Raw genomic sequence first — 26522 nt, 5'->3', positions numbered from 1 at the left:
GAGGTGTGTCTGTCAAGTAAGAGCAGAGCCGGTTCACTCTCCCAGATGGTTTCACTCATACGTGGAATCTACAGATCTGATTTACATGAACTTGCCAAAAAAAAAAATCCAAACAAAATAGAAACAAGCAAACTATAAGACTTGTTAGGATTATAGTGATTATCTTTGGGAAGTGAGAGGGTGGAGATACCAAACTCTGGTGGTGGGTGTGGTGTGGAAATATACATTATAATCTTGTAACATATTATTAATAACAAATAAAATTAAAAAATAAAAAATGGGCAAAAATATAGATAGAAAGACAGTTATAGAAATAATCATCAACCATATCTGTGACCTTGGGAGAACCACTGTTGTTTCCAATGGAGGAGATGGGGACACAGGACTCTGATAGTAGGAAGAGTGTGGAATTGTACCTGTTAGCTTGGAATTTTGTAAATTAACATTAAGTCACTACTAAAAAGTCATCAATCTGGGAGGGGCAGAATGGCAGGGGTCAAATTAAGGTCCTGTACTGCCCTACTCTTCAAAGGGAGATTGGGTCATCCTATTCTGCTACTTGAGGAAGACTGGTTCTGAAATGAGTGAAGCCTAGAATGTTTCCAGCTGCGACCATGAACTGCGAGCTCAGACTGACAGAGATTCAGAGGCTACACAGGCTCCTGTGCTAAATACAAAGATCAATGGGCCCTAGGTCGGATCAATGTGGTTAACATTTAATCATATATATATATATGTATATATATATATAATTTAATCATATATATATGTATGTGTGTGTGTGTGTGTGTGTGTGTGTGTGTGTTTTGGAGCTACTCTCTGCCTTAATCTGGCTTTCAAATCTATTCTTTTTTTTTTTTTTTTAAGATTTTATTTATTTCTTTATTTAAAAAAATTTTTTTTCTTTTCTGATTTTTTTTATTGGGGAATTAATGTTTTACATTCAACAGTAAGTACAATCACTCTGGTACATGTGCTGCTAGGGATTGAACTCAGGACCTCATGTTTGAGAATCCAGTGCCTTAGCCACAGCACCACCTCCTGGACCACTCTTTTGATTTTAAATATTTATTTATTCCCTTTTGTTGCCCTTGTTGTTTTATTGTTGTAGTTATTATTGTCGTCATTGTTGGATAGGACAGAGAGAAATGGAGAGAGGAAGGGAAGATGGGGTGGGAAAAAGATTGACACCTGCATACCTGCTTCACTGACTGTGAAGCGACTTCCTGTGTGCTTAACCAGCTGCCTTACCGCCCAACTCCCCAAACTCTTTTCTTAACTCTGACACCATACTCCCAGGCAATATTTCTAGTCCACCTTCATGTTAGCTATCAAGCTTAAGCAGCAATTACTAAAATCACAGGCCCTAGGAACAAACCTAAATAGACATCCTAGCTTTTTTTTTTTTTTTTAAGGTTTTTATTTATAAAATGGGAACACTGATAAGACCATAGGATAAGAAAGGTACAATTCCACACAGTTCCCACCACCAGAACTCCATATCCCATTCCCTCCCCTGATAGCTTTCCTATTCTTTAACCCTCTAGGAGCATAGACCCAGGGTCATTATGGGGTAGAAGGTCTGGCTTTTGTAATTGCTTCCCCGCTGAACATGGACGTTGACAGGTCAATCCATACTCCCAGCCTGTCTCTCTCTTTCCCTAGTGGGACAGGGATCTGGGGAGGTGGGGCTCCAGGACACATAGTGGGGTCGACTGCCCTGGGAAGTCCAGTTGGCATCATGGTATCATCTGGAACCTGGTGGCTGAAAAAGAGTTAAGATGGAAAGTAGAGAAAATTGTTGACTAATCATGAACCTAAAGGCTGGAATATTGTGGATAAAGATTTGGGGTCTCTTATTTGGAAAAAGCTAGCAGGTCTATTTTAGGTATATTCCAAGGGGCCCATGACCCAACTAGTTTTTGCCTGTGCCTGACATCCAATATGCAGGTGGACTGAAGGCATTGCCTGGGGAGATTGTGTCAGAGTTAGAAAAAGGACCAGAAAACTGGATCAGGGAAGAGAGTAGCTCCCAAATATGGGAAAAGTATATAAATATTGTTAACTATAAGCCCCATTGATTTGATCTAGGGCCCATAGTCAGCACAGGAGCCTATGTAACCTCTGCATCCCTGCAGGTCTGAGCTCACATTCTGTGGTCACTGCTAGGAACATTTCAGGCTGTGTCAATTTCAGGACCCATCATGTCAGCCTAGCTTTTTTCCAGCCCAGGGTTCCTATTCTAATTAGCCCTGTTCCTACTCTTTGGTTCCTGTTTTGTTATATATATTTCCCTTTTGTTGCCCTTGTTGTTTCTCTTTGTTGCTGTAGTTGTTATTGATGTTGTTGTTGTTAGATATGACAGAGAGAAATGGAGAGGAGGGAAAGACAGAGGGAGAAAGATAGACACCTGAAGACCTGCTTCACCACTTGTGAAGCGACTCCCCTACAGGTGGGAAGCCGGGGGCTGCAACCAGGATCCTTATGCCAGTCCTTGTGCCTTGCTTGGCCCACTGCGCTACTGCCCACTGCGCTACTGCCCTTTGGTTCCTGTTTATTAAACATTTTTTCCTGTTTAATATCTTATTGCCTTTTAGCCACCAAGTTATGGATGCTATGATTCCATCCTGATGATGGCAGATGATCTCACCAACATGCCCTAGAATATCACTTCTTTAGAGCCCCTACCCTTCTAGGGAAAGATACAAATAAACTGAGGGTATAGATCAACGTGCCAACATTCATGTCCAGTGGAAAAGCAATTACAGAAGGGGATTAGACCCAGACCTCTGGGTCTAAGGCATTAAATTCTGGTGTGCAACTGCTCTGCCACCTACCCAGCCCTACTGCTGCTTATAAAGCACAGAGGAGTTAACCAACTGAGAAGATGAAACAAAATATGGTCAGAAGAAAACCTAGAAGATCTAGAAAAGAGGGTAAGAATAGGAATACTACACACAAGGTAGGCAGAAAAGACTGAGAGAAAAGCTGAGATGAGACTGGAAGACTACATTATGGAAACATGCAGCAGTGACACTGTATTTCTTGTTTGTTTGTTTATGAGAGTGAGACTAGCCAGCCAGAGCACAACTCCTCATATGCAGAACTATGGACTGAATCCAGGGCTTTGAACATTGCAAATTCAGCACTCAATTCACTGAATCACCTTCCTGGCCTCTTAGAAACAGGTATGCTTTAAAGTTGACAATAAAATTCTTTTCATTATAGGTACTAGAATGTTCACCTTTTCAGGTTCCCACACTAGAAATCTGGGGGAGGGGGAGGGGGAGTCTCCCCTGCATTCCTCCCTCCAGCTGTTAATAGGAATCCACTACCAACTCCTCTGATTGCAAAGTCTGACCACAATCTGAAACAACTGTACAAAGCTGAAAAAGTTTAATAGTATTTGGTTTTTATTTTAGAAAGATCCATTCTTTTTTCTTAAGTGGTGTGGCCATTAATTCAAGCATATGAGGCAAAATAAGTTACTAACAAACCTTACCTGCCGTCACGTGATCTGTGGAGGCTGCCATGGTAGCTGCTCACTTTGCTGTGGACACTCCCTGCTTTGCTTCTCTGATCATCCACCATTGCCAGCTGAGTTGAAGAAGCATGTGTGGATGTTCCTTGAGTTGAAGTTCCTCTTGATTTCCTTATAATAGGAGTATTTGGATCCCTCAGGAGGGACTGAGCAAAATCAGGTTCCTGGAGTACCTGCCGACTCTCATTCACTATCCTAGACAACAAAATACTATTTAAGATATAGTTTAACACCCCAAAGAAAAATAAACATTGCTGTAATCTCACACAAATTATTTTTTAAATTAATTGCACTCCAAATAATGTCTTTAGCACAGATATACAGCTAACATTGTTGTGAGAAAAAAGGATATACCAAAAATCTATATAAATATGCTCTTTTAAGCAGTATGGTAGGAAGAGGTCTGTGTACAAATAAAAAAATTGAGATTTTGAGGCCAGATGGTGGCACACCTGGTTGAGGGCACATATTGCAATGTGCAAGGACCTAGGTTCAACCCTGGTCCCCACTTGTGGGGGGGGAAGCTTCATGAGTGGTGAAGCAGGGCTGCAGGCGTCCATCTCCCTCTTCTTTCTTGATTTCTGGCTATCTCTAGCCAATAAATAAATAAAAATTTTTAAAAAATAAATTGAGATTTTAAAAAAAGATTTAATTCATTAGTTAATTAATTAATTAATGAGGGAGAGGGGAGGAGGAGGGTAACGAACCAGTGTGCCATTCTGGCACATGAGATGCTGGGAAACAAACTGCTTGAGGATCCAGAGCTTAATCCACTGTGCCATCTCCTGGTCTGTGGAAATTAGACTGTGAAATCCAACTCTTGAAATCCAACTCTGACAATAAACACGTGATCTTCATCATCTTAGGTAACTCACGATACTTTTTCCTCTTTTCCTTTGACCAGAGCACTGCTCAGCTCTGACTTGTGTTGGTGCTAGGATTGAACCTGGGACTTTGGGGCCTCAGATATAAAAATCTTTTTGTAAAACCATTATGCAATCTTCTATTTTTTTCCCTTCTTTTAAAGTATGAAATAAAGATGCACAGTTTTTTGTTACTAGTATGTCCCTATCAGCAAAAAAAATTCATGATTCTTAAGGACACTGAAATATTATAAAGATATTACTACACAGAGGTGTGTGTGTGCCTCAGAGGGAAAAAAAAAAAAGGAAGAGGAGAGAAGAGGGAAGGGGGGGAGGGAGAGAGAGAGAGATGTAGAGAGAGAGAGAGAGATGTAGAGAGAGAAAGAGAGAGATGTAGAGAGAGAGAGATGTAGAGAGAGATGTAGAGAGAGAGATGTAGAGAGAGAGATGTAGAGAGAGACAGAGAGAGATGTAGAGAGAGATGTAGAGAGAGATGTAGAGAGATATATAGAGATGTAGAGAGAGATGTAGAGAGAGAGATGTAGAGAGAGAGATATATAGAGAGATGTAGAGAGAGAGATGTAGAGAGAAAGAGATGTAGAGAGAGAGAGAGAGAGGTAGAGAAGCTACAATGCTGCTCTACTAGTAGTGGAGGTTTCCCCAGTGCCCTTCTTCTTCTTATTCCCATGAAGTCCTGACACTTGAATCCGGATCCTTACTCTTGGTAAGGCGTATGTTCTACCAGGTGAGTCATTCTTCTAGCCCTCTAAGAAGGTTTCTGTTTGTTTGTTTTATTTTATTTTTTGATTTGGGGGCTTCTTTTGCATGGCTTATTTCAGTGTAGTATTGAAACAATTATTGAAACTCGTAAGAACAGATGTTTTAAGCTATAAATTGATTTGTTTAAAGATTCCTTTATTTATGATGAAAAGAGAAACCAGAGTATCATTTTGGCACATGCAATGTCAGGGATCAAACCTGAACTTCAGGCCAGACAGTCCAATGCTGCATCTACTCTACTAGGCTGCTACAAGCTGATTTTTATGATAGAAGCAGCTGTCTAGTGCTACATGTAACATGAGTGATTATCATCATAAGACATGTGGAAAATTACCCAAATGCACAATTAAGTTCCAAACATTGCACAAGTTTAAGAGAAAAAAAATTAAGAGGATGAATTATTACCAAGGGCAAATATTTTTTAACTGCTTTGATAGGATTAAAGGCATTTAGATAATGATCACGATGAATAAATGACTTAATTTGAAAACTGCAAAGATCAACATCTTGGCTTATGTAACTAGGAGAATTAAAGTTAAAATCATACAATTTTATTAATAAATAAAACTCTAAAGTGTAAAGACTGGATCATATACTGAGAAAGTGTATATATTCTTAATTTTTCAAATTAAGAATTGCTGTTGTTGTGGCAGTTGTTTTTAGTGCTGGGGTAGGTCTAGGGGAAAAATAACTTTTGTTGAATACCTGCCATGTATTAAACATACATTCTCATTTGATTCTCTTAATGTTTTTGTTATGGGTATTAATGTACTAAGAGAAATTTCTAAGAGAATACTAGGTACTTGTAATGATAAATATTGTTACATCCTTTTATAGGTAAAGAAACAAGTTGAGATGAATTAAAAAGCTTTCTTATTCAATAAAACTAACAACTATGGAGCACACTTTTTAAAAATATTTATTTATTTATTTATTCCCTTTTGTTGCCCTTGTTGTTTTATTGTTGTAGTTATTATTGTTGTCATTGTTGGATAGGACAGAGAGAAATGGAGAGAGGAGGGGAAGACAGAGAGGAGGAGAGAAAGACAGACACCTGCAGACCTGCTTCACCGCCTGTGAAGCGACTCCCCTGCAGGTGGGGAGCCGGGGGGTTGAACCGGGATCCTTCTGCCGGTCCTCACGCTTTGCGCCACTTACGCTTAACCCGCTGCGCTACTGCCCGACTCCCTGGAGCATACTTTTAAATAGCCTAGAAGCCAATCATAGGTGGTGTACCTGGTCGAGCACACGTCACCATGTGCAAGAATCGGGGTTCAAGCCCGTGCTCCCCACCTACAAGAGGAAAGCCTCATGCGGGATGAAGCAGTGCTGCAGGGTCTCTTTCTCTCTCCCTATTTCCTCCTTCCCTCTTGTTTTCTTTCCGTCACTATCCAATGAAATTAAAAAAGTCTAATTTTTTTTGTAAGTCATTTATAACATATTGACAAAACATGTCTGCATATCCTGAAAACAAAGTATCACAAACTAGATAGAAGATGAAGTTAAAATATTTTTGAAAAAACAAAACAAAACACTTTGTTCTTCTGTCATCAGTGACTCCATTCATATGTACTTACATTGAAGGTAATCCTGATTACTATTTTTCTAAATTCCTTTTTTCCCCTAATTTTTAAATTTTTTCTTAGAGACTGGTAGAGCAAAAGGGTGAGAGTAAAAGAGATCACAAGAGCAAAGCTTTCTTTAATGCAGCGGATCCAGGCTGAAGCCTGGGTTGTACACATGGCAAAGCAGCACACTATCCAGGTGAGTTATTCTGCAAACCCAGAACTCCTTTATAAACTTGGTTCAAAATAATTTCTGATGTTAGAAAATTTTAATTCATCTTTAGATACTGAAGGTTTGTTCCTTCATTTTACAGATAACAGAGGTCAACTTCCCTGGGCAGACAACCTCACCAATGTGTCTCAGAATCTCACCTCTTAAGAGTCCTACCCTACTAGGAAAAGAGAACCAGGCTTGGGAGTTTGGTTCAACCTGCCAACATCCATGTCCATAGGAAAAGCAATTACAGAAGCCAACCTTCCACCTTTTGCACTCCCCAAAATGTGTTGGTCCACATATCCAGAGTGGGAGAAATGTTAGAGGAAGATGACCAGAGGGCTCTGAACTCTAAGTCCATCAGGACTCGGAGAGAGAAGGAAAAAAAGGACATTTGAAAGTAGTAATAGGTGTAGGTATGACTTAGAAAAGAAGAGAGCAATACTTGAAGCATCAAAATGTACTAAATTTCTAATACCCATGATTATGATTAGTTTATAGCCATTTCTCAATTACACAAATGCAACAAACAGCTTTAGTGTTCACATTCTTGATTTCTGGATAAAGGAGCTGCCATTCTAGCCTATAGCATAGCCAGTCCTGGCTTGGAGGGTTACAGTATCTGTGGTTGGGTAGAGATTCAAGATAAATTAACTAACTAACTAACTAACTAACTAACAAGGGTCTTAAAAAGTTCTAAATAGTTTGAAAGCAATCAGATCAACCAGGACACCACTCCAAATAACTAGAATGTCTCTCTATAGGGGAATCTTGCTTTCAGTTCTCTCTGACATTTTGAGTACAAAACCATTTAAAATTGTTTAGATATGGTGATTCTGTCCCTATTTGTTCCTGAGTGGTCATGTGGTCAGTGAGATAGCTCATCTGGAAGGATGCTTTGCTTTGCCATGCCTGGTTCAAGCCCTTAGTATACCACATGGAAGTGGGTATACCACTGAAGGAAGCTTTAGTGATATCTATGGTATGTCTCATCTGTAAGAGACAATAATAAATACCAATGTTGACAGGAATATAGAAAATCAATTAGGAATGTTAAAAACATTAATTTTTTTAATTTTTAGAAAATTGTAATATGGATTTTTACAAATAAAAATTTTCCTCAAATATTGTGACTTATTTTTTAAAATTCTTTTTAAAAATATTTATTTATTCCTTTTTGTTGCCCTTGTTTTGTTATTGTCGTCGTTGCTAGATATGACAGAGAGAAATGGAGAGAGGAGGGGAAGACAAAGAGGGGGAGAGAAAGATAGACACCTGCAGACCTGCTTCACTGCCTGTGAAGTGACTCCCTTGCAGGTGGGGATCCAGGGGCTCCAACCGAGATCCTTACGCTGGTCCTTGCTTTGTGCCACGTGTGAAATACCCGCTGCGCTACCACCTGACTCCTGTGACTTATTAAGAAATAGGCTCTAAGTCTGGTTCTACTTAGTTATGTTCTCAGAATAAATTTTTTAGTTTCCAGTTTAAGACATTCTTCTGTGCCAGTCATACTAGTAGCAGCTGAGGTTGTAGTATTGGACCACTTCCTTCATATCTAAATTGCATTAACAGTTTGTTAATAACATGATAATTTCAACTTACTCTTTTTTCCTACGACCATGAAAGAAGCTGGCCCACTCAAAGCATGTCTTTTTGCTTCCGACCCAAAAAATGGAGGGAATACCAACAATGAGCGCCATCAGGTATTTCATTAGGAAGAGAATTAGGTCTGGACGACTCATTTGAGTCACCTGTAAGAAGAGAAAGAAAAATATTTTAAATATATACAAAAATTTTTCTATTAAAGGCCATTACAAAGCCAGCCTTCATTCCTTCCATCCTTTCTTTACTTTTTTTTTTTTTTTTTAAACCAGAGTAGTACTGATCAGTTCTGTTTTATGTTGGTACTGGGGATTAAACCTGGAACTGGTACCTCAGGCATTGAAGTCTTTCTGTGTAACCATTATGCTATCTCTCCAACCCCAATACAAAAATCTTCTAAATAAAATACAGTAGTAAAATAATTCTAATTTGATATTTTCATTTATACTTCTTTTATTTCTTTTTTAAAAATACTTATTTATTCCCTTTTTGTTGCCCTTGTTTTTTTTTTAATTGTTGTAGTTATTATTGTTGTTGTTATTAGTGTCGTTGTTGGATAGGACAGATAGAAATGGAGAGGAGAGGGGAAGACAGAGGGGGAGAGAAAGACAACTACAGACCTGCTTCCCTGCCTGTGAAGCGACTCCCCTATAGGTAGGGAGCCGGGAGGCTTATGCCAGTTCTTGCTACTTTGCACCACCTGCGCTGAATCTGCTGCTACCGCCTGGCTCCCTCATTAATACTCTTTAAAAAATTATTTACTTATCGCATTTTATTGCCCTTGTTTTATTTTTGTAGTTATTATTGTTGTCGTCGTTGTTGGATAGGGCAGAGAGAAATGGAGACAGGAGGGGAAGACAGAGAGGGAGTGAGAAAGATAGACACCTGCAGACCGGCTTCACCGCCTGTGAAGCAACTCCCCCGCAGGTGGGTTGCCAGGGGCTCGAACCGGGATTCTTAACACCGGTCCCTTGCGCTTTGCACCACCTGCGCTTAACCCGCTGCACTACCACCCGGACTCCCCTCATTTATACTTCTATAGTTACTTTTTGTCATGTGGGAAAATATATTTCTGGGAAATCTACAACAGATTCGTATTCTACTTCTGACCTCAATTTTTTTTTATTAGTTCACCTTGAATATCTTCTAAAGAAAAAGGTTATTAATGTAGAAAATGAACTATGAATAGAAATAGAAACTCGGGCGATACCTATATTCTTGACCAGTTTTAATAATCCTTTCATTCTCCATAACAGGCTGTGGAAAATTCTCAGATATTAACTCTTTATTTATTGCTTCATAGTCATTTTCCTAGCCTCTTATTCTAGAACTCCTGTTAGATGTATATTGAATTATCTCGATCTATCTTTGTCATTTCCTAATTGTAAATCCACATGATTTTAAGCATTTTTTATATTTATTTATTTCCTTTTGTTGCCCTTGTTGTTTTACTGTTGTCATTTATTGTTGTCATCGTTGTTGGATAGGACAGAGAGAAATGGAGAGAGGAGGGGAAGACAGAGAGGGGGAGACAAAGATAGACACCTGCAGACCTGCTTCACCGCTTGTGAAGCGACTCCCCTGCAGGTGGGGAGCCAGTGCTGGAACCGGGATCCTTACACCCGTCCTTGCGCTTTGCACTATCTGCGCTTAACCGATTTTAAGTATTTTATGTCTATGTTCTGCATGTAGAATAAAAAAAATTCACTTTACTAATTCCCTCTTCAGCAGTTCTATTAAAGAGTTTATTGTTTTTAAAAGCTTTATTTTATTAATATTCGAAATCAACTTTTTAATTATTATATGTCATTAAAGCCTTAGTACTGATAAATGGTTTTGATAGTACCATCCAAAAATTTGTATTTTGTTTACCTCACAAAAGAGGTAGAAGAGTGAACCAGAACATCATTCTGGCACATTTGATACCAGAAACGGAACACAGAATCTCATGCTTCTAAGTCCAGAATTCTGCCACTTTGGTGCTGCCCAGGCAGCCTTTAGAGCTCATTCTACTTCCTCATTTAATTTTAGTAACTTTACTCCCAAAATGTCTACTTTCTTACTTATCTGGTTATAGCTCATTTCTGCTCGCTATCATTTTGTTATAAAAACCCATAATACTGCAAATAATGTATCTGGCATGTATAGTCTTGGTCTTTTTAAGCACACATTTGTTTGTTATTTCCTACTAGTTAATAGTCAGCTTATACAATAAAACAGGTAATTTGAACAAGTAATTAAAGTTATGAACACTGACTAACAAAACAGAAATTTTGAAGTTCTTTGCTTTTTCTTAATAGACAGGGCATTTATAATAAAATCTGAAATAGAAAATGTTATCTTCTTCAGGGAAAAAAAAAACTAGTATAGCCACAGGTCCTTTGGAATATAACTAAAATATACCTACTAACTATCTAAAACATGGAGGCCCCCCGCCACTCTTCATCTGCACTATTCCAGCCTTTACATTCATGATTGTTTAACAATTTGTTTGGCTTTGTATGTTAACTCTCTTTTCAGCCACCAGGTTCCATATGTTAGCAGGTTGCCGACCAGACTTCCCTGGACAGACAACCCCACCAATATGTCCTGGAGCTTTGCTTCCCCAGAGCCCCATCCCATTAGGGATGGAGAGAGGCAGGCTAGGAGTATGGATCGACCAGTCAACACCCATGTTCAGCGGGGAAGCAATTACAGAAGCCAGACCTTCCACCTTCTGCATCCCACAATGACCTTGGGTCCATACTCCCAGAGGGTTAAAGAATAGGAAAGCTATCAGGGGAGGGGATGGGATACAGAGTTCTAGTGGTGGGAATTGCATGGAGTTGTACCCCTCTTATCTTATGGTTTTGTCAATGTTTCCTTTTTATAAATAAAAAAAAAGAAAGAAAAAGAAAATGTTATCTTCATGTAGTAAGCTTTCTTCCTAATAATAAAGTTCGCAAAATGGTTAAATGTTCTAAAATATGGTTGAAATTAATAAATATTTTATATCCTGTAGCTTATTATGTAGGCATTACCCATCTTATAGACTTTCACTATCTTATTCATTAATTGTCATATTTTTTAACTCTTTAATTTTTTTTTCTTTTGGAGCATCCTTATTTTAAAATAAAGCTTTATTAACATGTTACTACTTTTATTTCACCTGCAATTAAATTCATCTTTTGATGATCTTTGTTGGGTGTCTTTCTAGGGTTTTTTTCTCTCTTATTAATCATGCCTTGAACTTTCAGTTTGCAGGTCATGAGAGTTCTCCCTCCTCTCTCCTCCCCGTTCCCCTCCCTTCATCCATTACACCCTGTTCTCATGCCCTTTTGTCTTCACCACTGTCCATGAGGTCCTAGTTAAAAAAAAAGTTCTCATATTGTGGCTGGGACTTTTAGATATCAATAGCTACTAAAGATTCTATTCACTGCATTTTGGCTTAGTCTTTGGCTGTGTTGATGATGTCCCACATCTCTAGATTAAGTATTTTCCATTTTATAGCTTCAGGAGCAGTTGGTAGCACCATTTTTTTATATACTTCATTTTAGGAGCTGGAGAATTTCTAACTTCTACTTTAGACCAGCGAGCCTAGCCTATACTTTTATTTCCAGATGTCCCACAGAAACTGAATGCCCAGTTTCTTTCAGTCTCTTCAGATTTGGAGCCCAGTAGGTCCCTGAATTTGATCTAGTCATCACCCTGCACTTCTATGCTACAAATTGATCTTTTCTTTTAGACTATGTTTATTTATTTTTTGTTTTGTCTGCAACTGCCACATTAATATTGGCCTAGTAAACTCAAAATATGGAACTCAAACCTGTTATAACATGAAATTAAGGTATTCCTCTAGGATTTACATAAATATCAACCAACATCTATTTATGGATCAATTACTACTCGAAGGATACTTTTTCAGAGCCTTTTGTGAGATTTGTACAAGAAAAGACTTAATTAGTATTCTCATCAAGCTGATAATCTAGACAAAAACATAAGTACAAAAAAAAAAAAAAACCCACACACATTCATACAATAAAAGTTACGAGAAGTCGTAAAGCAAGGAACTTTTTCACTTTGTTTTTTATGCTGCTGTATACTTAAATTTTCCTACATGAAAGTTAACAGCTTGGGACAGGAAAATTCTGAGGTTATCCTAACCTTAGACTTAGCATAACTCTACTAATCTTCAACTCCCCCTCCCCATGAAATTAGAAATGTTTTGTCTAATTTTGCTCCCAAAATTTATTTTCCTCTTCTATGACTTGACTATCTACAGTTAGCAGGCATATGTTAATCTTGATTACATTAGGGGGTGGGGACCTGCAAAAAAGAAGAAGCAGAAACGAAAGAAAAGTAAAGGAGTGAATGTGACAGAAGCATGCTTCAAATTATACTATGTATGGGTGGTGGCGCACCTGATTGAGCACACAGTACAATGCGCCATGACCCAGGTTGCAGCCCCGGGTCCCCACCTTCAGAAGAAAAGCTTTGTGAGTAGGGAGTCGGGTGGCAATGCAGTGGGTTAAGCACAGGCGGCGCAAAGCATAAGATCAGCGTAAGGATCCCGGTTTGAGCCCCCGGTGAAGCAAGTCTGCAAGTGTCTCTCTTCCCCCTCTGTCTTCCCCTCCTCTCTCCATTTCTCTCTGTCCTATCCAACAACGACAACATCAATAACAACAATAAAAACTACAACAATAAAACAAGGGCAACAAAAGGGAATACATAAATATAAAAAATTCAAAAAGAAAAGCTTTGTGAATGGTGAAGCAGATTTGCAGGTGTCTCTTTGTCTCTCTATCTCTCCCATATTTCTGGTTGTCTCTATGAAATAAAGATAATTTGGGGGGCTGGGCGGTAGTGCAGCGGGTTGAGCGCACATGGTGCAAAGTTCAAGAACCTGCTTAGGGATCCTGGTTCGAGCCCCCGGTTCCCCACCTGCAGGGGAGTCGCTTCACAAGCGGTGAAGCAGGTCTGCAGGTGTCTATCTTTCTCCCCCCTCTCTGTCTTCCCCTCCTATCTCCATTTCTCTCTGTCCTGTCCAACAACGACAGCAATAACAACAACAATAATAACCACAATAAGGGCAGCAAAGGGGGGGAAATGGCCTCCAGGAGCAGTGGATTCGTGGTGCAGGAACAGAGCCCCAGCAATAACCCTGGAGGCGCAAAAAAAAAAAAAAAAAGAAAATTTTTAAAAAATCACACTACTTATATTCAGCAAACAATGCAGATATCTATGACTGACTGAAGAAAAAAGTTATTTGTAAAGATATGGCTTATATAAATGTAATAAAGAGTAAGAAGATCAAGAATCAAGAATATGAAGATTAAAACTAGTAAAATTGTAATCACATAAATGTAGAGGGATATCTAATCAGAGTTGAGTAGATAATTAAATTTATTATGTGAAATGAGCACTGGCTTAAGCAATATGACATGAGTCAAGTCACTTGTAAAACAGGCTTGAAATTAATTACTTGAAAGCTATTGGCCTTCAAATCCAGATATCTGATCATGTGCAACCTAAAATACCTCTTTTCAGAGGTCTTACAACCTGATTCCTTTGTTTCATAATATGGAATCAAAGTCTACAGAGAAGAGCACTTTTTTGAGCAAGGTCATACAGCCAATGAATTCATGGCATAAGGGTTGCAGCAGTAAATGAATTGGGAAATTTCCTACATGTTTTAAGCTTACAATGTATGGAGGGCTAGGTCAGGGAGCTAGCTGTGGATACGTAAGTAAATACAGAAATCTAGTCAGCTGGAAAAACTCACAATTAAAGCAGGATAGAAATAGCAGTGGGGGGGGCAGGTCGGATGATAGCACATGGTGCAAAGCACAAGGATCAGTGTTAAGGATCCCGGTTCGAGCCCCTAGCTCCCCACCTGCAGGGGCGTCTCTTCACAAGTGGTGAAGCAGGTCTGCAGGTGTCTTTCTCTCCCCCTCTCCATCTTCCCTTCCTCTCTCCATTTCTTTCTGTCCTATCCAACAACAATGACATCAATTACAACAACAATAATAACCACAACAACGATAACAAGGGCAACAAAAGGGACAAAATAAGCCTCCTGGAGCAGTGGATTCGTGGTGCGGGCACTTAGCCCCAGCAATAACCCTGGAGGCAAAAAAAAAAAAAAAGAAAAAGAAATAGCATTGGGGATGTGGCTTATGAGGGGGCATGCAGGACACTTTGGCAGGAATTTGAATATGTTCTGCAGAAAGAATATTTCAAGCAGAAGAAACAGCAATATTAATAATTCTGAGGACAAATTTATTGTCTTTGAAGAACAATAACAAAAAGGTCAGTATGACTAGAGCTAAGTAAGGAAGGAGAGAGGTAGAATTAAGTCAAAGAAGCAGCCAAGGGTTTAATTATATGTAGCCCTACAGGCAACAGTAAGAAGTATGGATTTTATTCTAAGAGCAATAGGAAGTCATTAAAGGTACAACATGAGCTCATGTTTTTTTTAAAAAAACATCACTGGCTACTGTTACTGTGTTAGATCACTGTCTCCTGTGTTTGAGAGGAATACCCATAGAAACAAGAAGATGAACTGGAAGGCCACTGGAGCCTTCAGAAGATAGCTTGGACTAAGGTAGACATGGAAGTGTAAGAAGTTAGGTTGGGTGTAATGAGGCATGTGGGGAGGAGAAAGCTCAAAGGTGGCTCTGAGTTTGGGTCTAAGCAACTAGTGAGTGCAGATAGCTTTGGGGAAAAACTGAAGACGGGCAGGAAGCAGGTTGAAGGAGAAAAGTGAAAATCCTATCTTAGACATATTAAGTTTAAAATGCCTTGTAAATGTTTAAATAGAAATGTTATAATTGATGATATATGTTTGGAGCTCAGAAATGAGGGTGTGCACTATATAATCCAAAACATGGAACTAGGCAAAGTTAACCAGGAAAAGGGCAGGGAAAACAGAGATGCTAGGTGGGACAGTGTATCTTGTGATTTCCACTGTGTTCTGAACAACATTGTACTACTATCTTTCCTAGTCAGAAATACTGCCCATACAAGAATGCTTGATTTAGAAGGAAGGTACGTTGTAGCAAAATCAGTAATAACAGCAACAGTGAAAACCATCAATTAAGCAAGACTTAACAGAAGAGAATTGGATGGCAGAAAAGATATAACATGGAACATTTTGTAAAGTCAGTTTCTGGTTAAAGTAAAAATTCCAGAGAAGACAAGTTAGCACTTGCAAGCAGTAAGGATACAGCAAAAAAAAACAACATCTCAAGCAACACACGGCTATGAATATACCACAGGCAAACAGGATTAGAGCCAGCAGACCAAGGCACCGGGAAAGAACTGTTGCAGAAAGAAAGCTGTTGCAGCAAGAAAAGTTCTAACAAATGAGGAAACATAACAGAAGGGATTTCTTATTTTCTGGTGATGAACTATACCAGAAACAAGAAAAACAACTCCAGGGAGTTTGATGTCAGAATCAAGATATATACAGACATGTATATCTACATATATCTAGAAAAGTAAAGCACACGAAACAACTATTTAAGCAGTCTAGGTGTTGGTGTACTTGGTAGAGAGCACACACACCATCCTTGAACCCAGTAGAGATCTGGGTTTAAGTCCCTGGTACCCACCTGCAGAGGGGAAAGCTTCAAAAGTGGTGAAGCAGTGTTGCAGGCCCCTCTCTCTCTCTGCATATCTGCCTCTATACGAAAAAGAAAAAAAAAATGACTACTGGAAGCAGTGACATGAATTGTGGAGGTACTGAGCCTGTGACAACCCCAGTAGGGGGAGGAGGAAAGTTAAGAAAAAGTAATATAATGTCTAGTTTGTGTTTTAAAGTAGTTTTGTAGTGAACTGTGCCTACAGAGAAAAAAGTCCACTAAATACTTCAGTACCCTATTAATTAAAATGGACTAAAGAGAAATTTTATTCTCTTGTATAATTGTCCTTTGAAAATACTACATTAATAATGTTAACATATTAAAAATTATTTAAAAAACTCATCAGATATATTTTCCTGCTCTATTTACTAGCAATTAAACTACTTCAATCTCACCAGAGGAAAAAAGTCAACATTCACTAAAAATCTGTTATTTTTCTATTGTCCTATTACAAGAATATAGCTAGCTAAGAACTTCCTGATTCACTATCTTCTGAATATTTGATCTCCATTAACAACACTCTCATTTCAATAAATAGCATGGTGCAATGATTTTATGTAAACATAAAATGGAAAATATATCCTCATATTTTATTTTTCCTATTTATATCCATAATCCACCAGACTCCCCCTAGGCATAAATTATAATTGTACAGAAAAATTATTCATGGTAAGAGGAATATGGTCTTGCAAAATAGAAAAGAAATGAAAGAAGAAAGGAAGGAAAGAAAGAAGGAAGGAGGGAAGGAAGGAAGGAAGGAAGGAAGTAGAGAAGGAAGGAAGAAAGGAAGGAGGGAAGGAAGGAGGGAAGGAAGGAAGGAAGGAGGGAAGGAAGGAAGGAAGGAAGGAAGGAAGGAAGGAAGGAAGGAAGGAAAAGAACAAAAATTGCTAAGGGCATATTTACAGTAACTGTGGTGGCTTAAATTCAACTCTTGTTTCTAAGACTTTGGCTTTGAGTCAGGTTGGCAGAGTCCTTGGGTTCTTTCCCTATCAGTAGATTCTACGCTTTCCTAATGGAAACACATATTGCATTAGGTGAGGCAATTATACTGCTTTACTCTAAAGCCACATAAAAGCATATAATTGATAAGGATCATGCAGAGTTCACCATGCTGGTAATTGTGTGCACTTAGTATACTGCACTGCTTTACGTATCTTTAATTTTATTGTTTTGAAAGTTATCTACCTGCTCCATCTGATATGAAGACCCATCATAATGCTACAGTGATTAAGACAATGCTAGGAGATTAAGATTGGAATAGAAAAAAAACAAACTGTGGAATAAAGTATCAAAATTAATTGCATATATAAAAACTATACATGGCAGAAGCATTACAGATCAGTGGAGAGGGTGGTCTAGTCAATAAGTGCTGCTAGCTTGAGACTTGTTCCCACCACTTTAAAAGTTACAGCGCTTCAACAGGTGATGAAGCAGGTCTGCAGGTGTCTTTCTGCCCCCCTCTGTCTTCCTCTCTCCATTTCTCTCTGTCCTATCCAACAACAATGACATCAATAACAATAACTACAACAACAATAAAAAAAGGTCAAGGAAAGGGAAAATAAATCAATAAATGTAATAAAAAAAAGTTACAGTTACTACAGCCTCTCTCTCTGTCTGAAAAAGTCCACCTAGGGCAATGAGCCCTGATGATGAGAAAACAAAGAAACAAAGTTAGCGGGGAGTCCGGAGGTAGCTCAGCGGGTTAAGCGCACGTGGGCACGTGGCGCAAAGCACAAGGAACGGAGTAAGAATCGGTTCGAGCCCCCAGCTCCCCTCCTGCAGGGGAGTCCCTTCACAAGCGGTGAAGCAGGTCTGCAGGTGTCTCTTTCTCTCCCCCTCTTTCTAGTTCCCTCTGTCCTATCCACCAACGACGACAACAGTAATAACTACAACAATTAAAAAAATGGCAACAATGAAAACACCTAGAATTGCCAAAACCATCTTAAGGAAAAGAAACAGAAATGGAGGCATCACACTCCCAGACCTTAAACTATATTATAAAGCCATCATCATCAAAACAGCATGGTACTGGAACAAAAATAGGCATACAGACCAGTGGAACAGAATTGAAAGCCCAGAAGTAAATCCCAACACCTATGGGCATCTAATCTTTGATAAGGGGGCCCAAAGGATTAAATGGAAAAAGGAGGCTCTCTTCAATAAATGGTGCTGGGAAAACTGGGTTGAAACATGCAGAAGAATGAAATTGAACCACTTTATCTCACCAGAAACAAAAATCAACTCCAAATGGATCAAAGACCTAGATGTCAGACCAGAAACAATCAAATACTTAGAGGAAAACATTGGTAAAACACTTTCCCACATACACCTCAAGGACATCTTTGATGAATCAAACCCAATTGCAAGGAAGACCAAAGCAGAAACAAACCAATGGGACTACATCAAATTGAAAAGCTTCTGCACATCCAAAGAAACTATTAAACAAACAGAGAGACCCCTCACAGAATGGGAGAAGATCTTCACATGCCAGACATCAGACAAGAAACTAATCACCAAAATATATAAAGAGCTCAGCAAACTCAGCCGCAAAAAAGCAAATGACCCCATCCAAAAATGGGCAGAGGAAATGAACAAAACATTCACCACAGAGGAGATCCAAAAGGCTAACAAACATATGAAAAACTGCTCTAGGTCACTGATTATCAGAGAAATGCAAATCAAGACAACACTAAGATACCACCTCACTCCTGTAAGAATGGCATACATCAAAAAGGACAGCAGCAACAAATGCTGGAGAGGATGTGGGGACAGAGGAACCCTTTTACATTGCTGGTGGGAATGTAAATTGGTACAGCCTCTGTGGAGAGCAGTCTGGAAAACTCTCAGAAGGCTAGACATGGACCTTCCATATGACCCAATAATTCCTCTCCTGGGGTTATACCCCAAGGACTCCATAACACCCAACCAAAAAGAGGTGTGTACTCCTATGTTCATAGCAGCACAATTCATAATAGCTAAAACCTGGAAGCAACCCAGGTGCCCAACAACAGATGAGTGGCTGAGAAAGCTGTGGTATATATACACAATGGAATACTATGCAGCTATCAAGAACAATGAACCCACCTTCTCTGACCCATCTTGGACAGAGCTAGAAGGAATTATGTTAAGTGAATTAAGTCAGAAAGATAAAGATGAGTATGGGATGATCCCACTCATCAACAGAAGCTGACTAAGAAGATCTGAAAGGGAAACTAAAAGCAGGACCTGATCAAATTGTAAGTAGGGCACCAAAGTAAAAACCCAGTGGTGAGGGGTAGGCATGTAGCTTCCTGGGCCAGTGGGGGGTGGAAGTGGGCGGGAGGGATGGGTCACAGTCCTTTGGTGGTGGGAATGGTGTTTATGTACACTCCTAGCAAAATGTAGACATATAAATCAGTAGTTAATTAATATGAGAGGGGGAAATCAATTGTATGTCTCAAAGTTTCTCAAAAGACAAACTGAATCTTTTTAATATATAGGCTATGTATTTGATATGCGGACTCTCTCAAAAGCCTAGACCAAGTAGATTAGAAGCTTCCAATAGCACAGCTATATACAAGATACTGGGTACTGTCCAGGAAACCATAACAAAGGGACTTTTCAAAGTTAACCCAATTAACAAATAATGTGATGATAATATTAACTATCGATTGTCTTTTTGAACCCTAAGACAGCAGGAACCTCACATCTTCACTATAGAGCCCCTACTTCCCCCAGTCCTGGAACCCTTGGATAGGGCCCACTTTCCCGTATGCATCTCCCAATCCAAACCAAACAACATTGCATCTGCCGATCACAAACTAACCAAAGCAACGATTGCTACCTCAACATGCTTCACCCCAGAATGTATCCAGAGACTTCACGTGTGGAATGACAACCCTTCAGCTTCATTACTCGGGTGAGACCTTTCCTTTAATAGTACACTCTAATTTCATCTCAGGTAGTTCACTTTCCAACAAAGTCCCATAACCTAGATATACACCAGTTTCTGTGAGAGAGAGCTTATGTGCACACGTATCCATAAACTACTGCAAAATATATACCTGAAAGCAGGACTACACTAGAGTTTGCAGTGAGTACCTCCCTAACACTTCCTCTCCACTATTCCAAGCTTGGGATCCATGATTGCTCAACAAATTGTTTGGCTTCATATGTTAACTCTCTTTTCAATCACCAGGTTCCAGATGCCACCAGGATGCTGGCTAGGCTTCCCTGGATTGAAGACCCCACCAATGTGTCCTGGAGCTCAGCTTCCCCAGAGTCACACCCTACTAGGGAAAGAGAGAGGCAGACTGGGGGTATGGACCGACCAGTCAACGCCCATGTTCAGCGGGGAAGCAATTACAGAAGCCAGACCTTCTACCTTCTGCATCCCTCAACGACCCTGAGTCCATGCTCCCAGAGGGATAGAGAATGGGAAAGCTATCAGGGGAGGGGGTGGGTTATGGGGATTGGGTGTTGGGAATTGTGTGGAGTTGTACCCCTCCTACCTTATGCTTTTGTTCACTAATCCTTTCTTAAATAAAAAAAAAAAAAAAAAATGGCAACAAAAGGGAATAAAATAAATATTAAAAAAAGAAACAAAGTTAGCTACCTCTGTATATTCACGCATAAAATGTAACTTTATAGATCCAAAGTCTAAAACTGGGGGGCCAGGAGATGGCTCATTGAGTAGAGCACACAGTTTAGAATACATGAGGATACAGGTTTAAGTCACCAGCCACCACGTGGGAGCACCTGCAGAGGGGAAACAACAGGAGTAGTGGAGTGGTGCTATGGATTCCCTCTCCACCCCACCCACCCCCAATCAACGTTTAACAAAAGAAAAAAAATGAGTCTGCTGGGATCAGAGGCATTATGCAGATGCAGAGTTCTATCATTAACCCTGGTGGCAAAACAAAAACAATACAACAAAAGAAGCCCAAATCTGAAAAGTAAGACCTTTATTAAAAATGCTAGGGGAGGGGGTCAGGCGGTGGCTCAGTGGTTTAAGCACATGTGGGGCAAAGTGCAAGGACCAGCGTAAGGATCCCGGTTCCTAAGGATCCTGGCTCCCCACCTGCAGGGGAGTCGCTTCACAGGTAGTGAAGCAGGTCTGCAGGTGTCTATCTTTCTCTCCTCCTCTCTGTCTTCCCCTCCTCTCTCCATTTCTCTCTGTCCTATCCGACAACGAACAACATCAACAAATACAATTATAATAACCACAATGAGGCTACAACAACAAGGGCAACAAAAGGGGGAAAAATGGCCTCCAGGAGCGGTGGATTCATGGTGCAGGCACTGAGCCCAGCAATAACCCTGAAGAAAAAAAAATGCTAGGGGAAAATAAACTAATGTGGTTTTTTTTTTTTTTTAAATATTTATTCCCTTCGTTGCTCTTGTTTTATTGTTGTAGTTATGATTGTTGTTATTGATGTCATCGTTGTTGGATAGGACAGAGAGAAATGGAGAGAGGAGGGGAAGACACCTGCAGACCTGCTTCACCGCCTGTGAAGCGACTCCCCTGCAGGAGGGGAGCCGGGAGCTCGAACCAGTATCCTTACGCCCGTCCTCAAGCTTTGCGCCACCAGCGCTTAACTCGCTGCGCTACAGCCCGACTCCCAACAGTAATGTTTTTATGATCTTAGGGCTAATATTTCTTAAATAAGATATAGACTTTGAAAGGTAAATAAATCCAGGAGTCGGTGATACTACAGCGGGTTAAGTGCAGATGGCGCAAAGCACAAGGACTGGCGTAAAGATCCTGGTTGGAGCCCCCGGCTCTCCACCTGCAGGGGAGTTGCTCCACAGGCGGTGAAGCAGGTCTGCAGGTGTCTATCTTACTCTCCCCCTCTCTGTCTTCCCCTTCTCTCTCCATTTCTCTGTCTTATCCAACAACAACAATAATAACTACAACAACAATAAAAACAACAAAGGCCACAAAAGGGAAAATAAATTTAAAAAATTAAAAAACAAGGGCAACAAAAAGGAAATAAATATTTAAAAAAAAATTTTTAAATATCTTATTTATTCCCTTTTGTTGCCCTTGTTGTTTTATTGTTGTAGTTATTATTGTTGTCATTATTGTTGTTGGGTAGGACAGAGAAAAATGGAGAGAGGAGGGGAAGACAGAGAGGGGGAGAGAAAGATAGACACCTGCAGACCTGCTTCACCACTTGTGAAGTGACTCCCCTGCAGGTGGGGAGCCAGGGCTTGAACCGTCCTTATACTGGTCCTTGTGCTTTGCGCCACCTGCGCTTAACCCGCTGCGCTACAGCCTGACTCCCTTAAAAAAATTTTTTAAGAAAAAAAAAAAAAGGGTAAATAAATCCTTACTTGGGAGTTGGGTGGTAGTGCAGTGGGTTAAGAACAGGTGACGCAAAGCGCAAGGACTGGCTAAGGATCCCAGTTTCAGCCCCCAGTTCCCCTCCTGCAGGGGCATCATCGATTCACAGGAGGTAAAGCAGGTCTGCAGGTGTCTTTCTCTCCCCCTCTGTCTTCCCATCCTCTCTCCATTTCTGTCTTATCCAACAACAATGACATCAACAACAACAACTACAACAATAAAACAACAAGGGCAAATAAAGGGAATAAATAAAGTTTAAAAATAAATAAATAAATCCTTATTATCCAGGTCTGAGCCCCTGTTCCCCACTTGCAGGGAGAATGCTTCTCTCCTTCTCTACCCACCACCCAATTTCTTCCTGTCCTGTCAAATAAAGTAAAAGGAAAAAAAAATAGAAAAAGTGGGCACCAGGAGCGGTGGATTCATAGTGCTGACACCAAGCCTCAACAATAACCTTGGTGGCAATAAATAAATAATTTTTTTGCTCAGCAAAGGACAGCACTAAAACAGTAAAAAGTGTGACCCAGTAAGTGGTTCAATGGCTGGACTTACAAGAATGAAGTCTCAAGTTCAACTCCCAGTATTGCATGTTACCAGAGTATTGTTCTGGTTCTCTTTCTCACTCCTCTCTATCAAGTGAATAAATAAATCTTTGAAATAATTAAAAAGTGAAAAGCCAAAAAAAAAAGTGAAAAGCCAAGTGAGAACATATTTGTAATACATAAAACAAAATTATAATCCAGAATATATTTATATATATTCGTGTATAAATAAAGAATTCACAGAAGAGAAAATCTAAGTTAACTCATGAGCAAAGAAAAAAAATCCGGGGCTAGGCACAATGCACAAGGACTCTAGATCAAGTGCCCGGTGCCCACCTCTAATGGGGAGGCTTCATAAGCAGTAAAGCAGTGCTTCAGATGTCTCTTTCTCTTTCCCTCCCCGCTCCCTCTCAATTCTTTTTGTCTCTGTCCATAATGAATAAATACAATATATATTTAAAAAGAAGTTCAACATTATTAGTAACCGGGAAAAAACAAATTAGCAATGTGGACAGCCAATAACACTGACAAAAATTTAAGTCTGATAAAACCAAGTAAGACTATAAAACAATGAAAACTTTATGCATTTTCCTATGTGGTTCTAAATTGGTAGAATTTTTTAAAAATGTATTTAAGAAAGGAGATGTTAACAAAACCATAGGTTAGGAGAGGTACAACTCCACACAATTCCCACCATCTGATCTCCATATCCCATCCCCTTCCCTGATAGCTTTCCCATTCTCTATCTCTCTGGGAGTATGGACCCAGAGTCGTTGTGGGTGGTAGAATTTTGAAAAAGCAATTTGAAATATCTAGCAAGGTTGAGTAGTCACATATCTTATGACCCATTTTTAGGCAACAACTCTATTTTTAGGCAAGCATATGCTACAGAAACTCACATAAATGGACAAATATATTTTTACCAGAATAATAGGAGAAACGAAGAATATCCATTAAGACCAAAATGATAAAAAATGTGATCTATTCATAGAACAGAATGTTAACAGCAGAGAAAGTACATAAATACATGCATATTATACCACAGAAGACTCTCATAGACGTATTAACAAAACCCAAGTTACAAAAAAAAAAAAATAAAAACAGTTATAACACTATGGAGGTGGTTACTTTTTGCCACCAGTAATTGCTGGGTCTCAGTGCCAACAATGACAGCTCCACCATCCCCAGTGGCTTTTTTTCTTTTCTTTTTTTTTGTTGGGGGAGGAAAGGGAAACAGACATAGGGGAGAGACACTTGCAGCACTGCTCCACTGCTTATGAAGCTTCCTTCTCCAACCTCACCCTCCCACAGGCAGGGGATACTATGAAGTTTTAATCAACTTAGACTAATGCTCTATATGTTCTATATTTTACAAATAATTTTTTAATATTTATTTATTCCCTTTTGTTGCCTTTATTTTATTATAGTAGCTATTATTGTTGTTACTGATGTTGCTGAAGTCGTTGGATAGGACAGAGAGAAATGGAGAGTAGGAGAAGACAGAGAGGGGGAAGAGAAAGACAGACACCTACAGACCTGCTTCACTGCCTGTGAAGCGACTCCCCTGCATGTGGGGAGCCGGGGGTTCGAACCCGGATCATTATGACGGTCCTTGCGTTTTGCGCCATGTGCGCTTAACCCGCTGGACCACTGCCTGACTCCCCAAAAATAATTTTTTTTTTCTGAACAGAAACTACTCTTACTAAATTTTTTCCTTCTAACTTAAGAAGAGCTAATGGCAATGAGGAAAGTTAAACTACTTAGTTCCCAACTAGCTTTACTAGTGACTGCTTTATTTGGGTGATGTCACCTTTTAGGTATATAAAAAATAAAATTTATACACCAGGCAGGGTTCAATCCTCTGACCCCACCTGCAAGAGAAGCCTCACAAGCAGTGAAGCAGTGTTGCAGGTGATTGTTTCTCTCTCTCCTCTCAATTCTTTCTGTATTATCAAATTAAAAAAAGGGCATCAAGCACCAGCAATAGCTTTGGTGGCAAAAATAAATAATGAACTGAAAAAGAAATCGTTGACCTGCTGTTTAATGTCTGCCTAGAGCGCCAAAAAGATGAGAAAGTGATTTGAATAAGACAGACATATAGCAAAACTGCTTGGTTAGAAAGGAATTGATGGGGGCAGGGCGGTAGCGCAGCGGGTTAAGTGTACATGGCACAAAGCTCAAGGGCTGTTGTAAGGATCGGTTGGAGCCCCGAGCTCCCCACCTGCAGGGGGCCCGTGAAGCAGGCCTGCAGGTGTCTTGTCTTTCTCTCTTCCTCTGTCTTCCCCTCCTCTCTGGATTTCTCTCTGTCCTATGCAACAACAAACAACAATAAAAACTACAACAAGGGCAACAAAATGGGAAAAATGGCCTCCAGGTGCAGTGGATTCCGAACCCCAGCGATAACCCTGGAGGCAAAAAAAAAAAAAAAAATTGATTGGTGCAGTATGTTAAGAGCCCAGAGGAAAACATCACAGAAGACTCACAAATGAGGTAAGAAATGGCTTAAAGCTAAAATTCACTCAAGAGCTTAAAAACAAAAACAGAAGTAACTGTTATTTCAATTCTATTTTATTATTATTTTGCTTTGATGGCATTATAGAACAAAAACTTTCACTTCTTCAAGAGCTATATTTAATTAAGCACAGAACAACACTCTAAACTTTCAAATAGTATGGGGGGGGTGATCATGACTCTAATATCAATTTAATCTTAGGAACTAGAAATAACCAGAAAATAGAAAAGCACACTACACTTTATTGTTTTGTCATACTTTACTTTTACCTATTTATTTATTTTTAATATCTTTATTGGGAATTAATGTACCTATTTATTTTTTATTGCCACCAGGGTTATCAGCTTGGTACCTGCACAATGAATCTACTGTTCCTGGTCGCCATGTCCCCCTTACCTTTTCTCTTTTCCACTTCATTTTATTTGATAGGACAAATAGAGAGTGGAGGGGGAGAGACACCTGCAGTACTTGCTTCACTGCTCATGATGGTTCCCCCCCAGCTGGTGGAGGCCAGAGACTTGAACCCTGGTCTTTGAACTTAGTAATGTGTGTGTTTAACTGGATGCACCACTGCCTGGCCCCTGGCACAACACACTGTACAAAATCATATGCTATAATTTGGAAATAACTAAAAACTCTTATGTTTAATCTCAGTGATACACACAGGACCTCTAATCTTCATTTATAGTATCATGATGCTCACTGATCATGTGAAAAGGATGTCTTTCTTTGGGGATAAAAAAAAATACAGGGGGCAGCTGGTAGCATACTGGGCTAGGTGCTCATAGTGCGAAGCACAAGAACCAGTTCAAGGATTTCAGTTCAAGACCCTGGTTCCCCAGCAGCAAGGGGGTTGCTTCACAAGTAGTGAAGTGGGTCTGCAGGTGTCTTTCTCCCCCCCTCTATCAACCCCTCCTTTTTCGATCTCTCTGTCCTATCTGATAGCAGCAACAGCA

At 39.7% G+C, this 26522-nt stretch overlaps 1 protein-coding gene across 4 annotated transcripts in view; it reads right to left on the bottom strand.

Moving 5' to 3' along the window:
* FZD3 (frizzled class receptor 3) overlaps positions 1-26522 on the bottom strand; it is a 94365-nt gene that overhangs the window by 10748 nt on the left and 57095 nt on the right. For all 4 annotated transcript variants that reach the window (XM_060184891.1, XM_060184894.1, XM_060184895.1 and 1 more), the window contains exons 5-6: positions 8566-8714; positions 3503-3736 (exon numbers count right to left, since the gene is read on the bottom strand). In XM_060184891.1, coding sequence (XP_060040874.1) covers positions 3503-3736; positions 8566-8714 — 383 coding nt within the window. The remainder of the gene's footprint in view (positions 1-3502; positions 3737-8565; positions 8715-26522) is intronic.

Source organism: Erinaceus europaeus, chromosome 2 (genome assembly GCF_950295315.1).
Source record: "Erinaceus europaeus chromosome 2, mEriEur2.1, whole genome shotgun sequence".
NCBI lineage: Eukaryota > Metazoa > Chordata > Mammalia > Eulipotyphla > Erinaceidae > Erinaceus > Erinaceus europaeus.
Note: the sequence above shows the minus strand (reverse complement) of the source record. Positions and strands in the feature narration are given on the sequence as shown.